General features: G+C 37.2%; 1 protein-coding gene across 1 annotated transcript; it reads right to left on the minus strand.

The window, feature by feature from the left end:
* Nucleotides 1-1,256: 1,256 nt before the first annotated feature.
* Nucleotides 1,257-2,350, minus strand: LOC135644794 (protein GOS9-like). The gene is made up of 3 exons (XM_065162709.1): nt 2,275-2,350; nt 1,671-1,859; nt 1,257-1,589 (listed from the first exon to the last, which is right to left on the minus strand). The coding sequence occupies exons 1-3, from the start codon at nt 2,275-2,277 to the stop codon at nt 1,353-1,355; spliced, it is 429 nt and encodes a 142-aa protein (XP_065018781.1). The 5' UTR covers nt 2,278-2,350; the 3' UTR covers nt 1,257-1,352.
* Nucleotides 2,351-3,501: the final 1,151 nt, after the last annotated feature.

Here is a 3,501-nt window from a genome sequence, read left to right on the forward strand (position 1 = left end):
TAATTTGGATTGAATTATTGTCAAATCTAAATATAAATATTAATCAATTTGACTTAAACGTACCATTATTCAATTTTCTAACTTAGTATCAGATAGTTATTCTAAATGAGTGAAAATTTTATAAAAATATATGCAGCTGAATAGATAATATATTATCTTTAATTCATAATTTAATAAACTTACATCTTTGGATTGAATTAATGTTCAATCTTATATATATTACATGATTAATTTGACTCATTAGTAGGTTTTTATATTGTAAATCAAGAGACAACTCTTTACGAGCTTCTATCATTCACAAAAGCTTCATGAGTTTTATCTCCGATACTACTCAAGAAATGAAGTAATTAATTCTCATTTAATTTAAAAATAAAATTAATGTTGCAACGATGCATCATGTCCATCATTTTTCGTGCGAACACACATGCCCATGGTCATGCAAAAGTTTCAGGCACACTTTATCTCGTGCGAGCTTCCTTTTGCTAAAGGGTTGAAGAAGCTTCCTTTTCCCAAGTAGTGGGCCTCGCGCCTATCGATACCTTGTGCCATCTCTATCAATCCCTTTACATCCTCTTGTTTTTTTAGTTTTCTTCCCCACCCTTCAAGATACCTTTGCTCGAACACAAGCAAACCATGTCACCTCATCCGATCTTAGCCAAGTCTTCTTAGTTCCAAAGAGAGAGAGAGAAAAGAGGGAAGGAAAGCCTCTCACCATTAGAGATGTGGAATAGTATAGGTAATTTGGAATCGTGGTATGTCATCCTCTAAGGAACGGTTGAGATATTTATAAGCTATTCATCTATAGCCTACATGCGTTGCATGAGACCATCCATTGGTCAAGCTCAATTATACGTGGCATCCTGGTAATATCGAGAAGTAAAACTTCGTATTCCACATCCTGTCCATGTTATTCCAAAGCTGGTCTTAATGTGAATATTAACACAAGTCTTAGGAGTCTTAAAAAAACTATATATATGTATATATATATATATATATGTATATATATATATATATATATATATGTATATATATATGTATATATGTATGTATATATGTATATACATATATATGTATATATGTATATGTATATATATACATATATACATATGTATATATACATATATACATATATATATATATATATATGTATATATATGTATATATATGTGACTTTATTTATTTTATTCAAACTGGACCTTTATTTATTTTATTCATGATAACCTCCAACTTTGACTACAAGGAGGAGACGGAAGGAGTACGATGACAGTAACAATTCATTTCAGTTCATTTATTATGGAGTCCAAGTATCAGCAAGACTCATTTATTGAAGCAGCAGTATCAGTCCAAGGGGTCTAGTTCGGTGCCAGGTAAACTCCGATGGCCTCAATCATTTCGCCCGCACGTCCAAAGAAGCCAATGATCTTACCCGAGACTAGCGGAACGGAGAAAGGTATTCCGCCACTGGAGCCGAAAGGTCCATAGCTGTCCTTGTTGGTCCTCAGCGTCAGGTTCCTCACCAGAGTTAATCCCCACATCGTATCCACAGACCCCTCGACGCCCACAAGATACTCGTCCTCTTGCAGAGAAATCTGAACAACGACACTTTTCTGTCATTGAGGTACAACCAATCGATAATGTTAATTAGGAGGAAGATGACGAAGTGGACGAACCACGTAGGGTTTGAAATCGATGCTGCCGAAGTGCTTGGTCTCCGTCTGATCATTACGGATGAAGGTGATCACGATGGCGTCGATGGCCTCTACGGCGCCAATCTTGATTTCGGTGATGCGGTCGGCAGCCCCCATGTCCCATTCAGACCCTCCGTTGCCACCCCACAGCCCCACCTTGATCTCTCCCGCCTGCACGCATGCACGACACCATCACGTTATATACCACCATGCATCAAAACCTTGCACAGCAGGAAATGGATCAAGAGAAAGAACCATTTGCATGTAGATATGGATGTGTGTGTGGACAAGAAGAAGAAGAAGATGACGATGATGATGCACGTCCTTCCTCTGGGACCTATATTACATTGGCGGGCCCATAACCATCTTCCTCAAATAAAACGTTAAACGTGTAGTACCTACGTAAACGTGAAACTCGTGATCGCTACCTACACAAGTGCAACAACACAGTGCATGCAAATAAACGCCATTACGTTATAAACCATGCATCGAACCTTACACAGTGCAACAACACAGACACAACTTGCACAGCAAGAATGTATAAAGAGAACGAACGACGTCACGGAGGCAAAGCCTCCTCTCTCACCATTTGCAGACTCCTTTCTTTTGCACAGGAAGAAACTTAGGGAAGACGGTGGATGCTGCACGTCCTCCCTCTGGGAAGAGGATGGGGGTATTTGTAGCCCTCCAAGGTTAACATGTGCCTACATAAACGTGAATCTCGTGATCGACCCACATCAGGTTCTGCAAGCGATGAAGTCAAAAGAAACACCTACAAGGGCTGAATTGGAGATGATGATCCCTCTCCATCTCATCCTTCGTAACACTTGGGTGTCGGCCAAGGATGGAAGCTGAGGTACGTAAACGTGAATCTCATGGTCATCTTAGCCATCTCACGTTGGATGGCTTGGCAAGCATCTACGTCGCATATGTCCTTCCATGGCGGAAATGCTAAGCTGCACATTCTGCATGCAGAACCTTAAAGACTTGTGAGCGTACGAAAGTTTGGTGTATGGCTGCCAATCTTCACTCAAAGGGCCTGAACGTAGCATATAATGCATACTCCCTTCCCTTGTGCTCGTTCGGTCGACGGTACAGCTTTTAAGTGGTTTATTGGAATGGATGTCAGAATATAGCTTCATAGTTTACATCACCATTATTTATATTATCAAAAGAGTGTAATTTTTTCATTTCCAATCGTAATCATTTAATTTTTTTTTCTTCCTGCTTTCTTTCTGATTAAGATTAATTAGTCTATAATCCTACCTACTTTTCTTATGAGTAAAAAATCACAGGATCTCGAAAACATACATAAATATAATTTTTTTAATTTAAATCAACTCTCTTGATGTAAATATAAGGCACATAACATGGTAATTTTTTATTTTTTTTCATTCTTTTCTTTTTTCTTGTTGTTTTTTATTTCTCCTTATAATGCACCAACAGCAATCCAACCCCCTTTTTTTTTTTCTCCCAGTTGGTGCCTTCTTTCGATTTTTTTTTTCTTCCATTCTTTTCTTTCACGGTTTTTTATTTATCCATATAACGCAGCAACAACAACCCACATTTTTTTTTTCTTATTTCTTTGCACTTTTTTTTTTCTTCTGGTTGGTGTCTTTCTTAGGTTTTCCCCCATATATTGGGTTGTATATCCATTTTAGATTTTAATTGTTTTTTGCTTTCATTCTTTCATTCTTTTTTTTTTTTTTTTGCTTCTCCTTATAACGTACCAACAACAAATATATATTTCCGCTTATAATTTTAGATTTTATATTATCTTCATAGGTTACTTACTAAATATACATAGTTTTAT

The sequence above is a fragment of the Musa acuminata genome, chromosome BXJ3-8, assembly GCF_036884655.1.
Source record: "Musa acuminata AAA Group cultivar baxijiao chromosome BXJ3-8, Cavendish_Baxijiao_AAA, whole genome shotgun sequence".
Lineage (NCBI taxonomy): Eukaryota > Viridiplantae > Streptophyta > Magnoliopsida > Zingiberales > Musaceae > Musa > Musa acuminata.

Coding starts and splice junctions, on each gene's coding strand:
- LOC135644794 (XM_065162709.1), bottom strand. Junction 1,590..1,670: donor TCGATTTCAAACCCTACGTG/GTTCGTCCACTT, acceptor GTCGTTGTTCAG/ATTTCTCTGCAAGAGGACGA.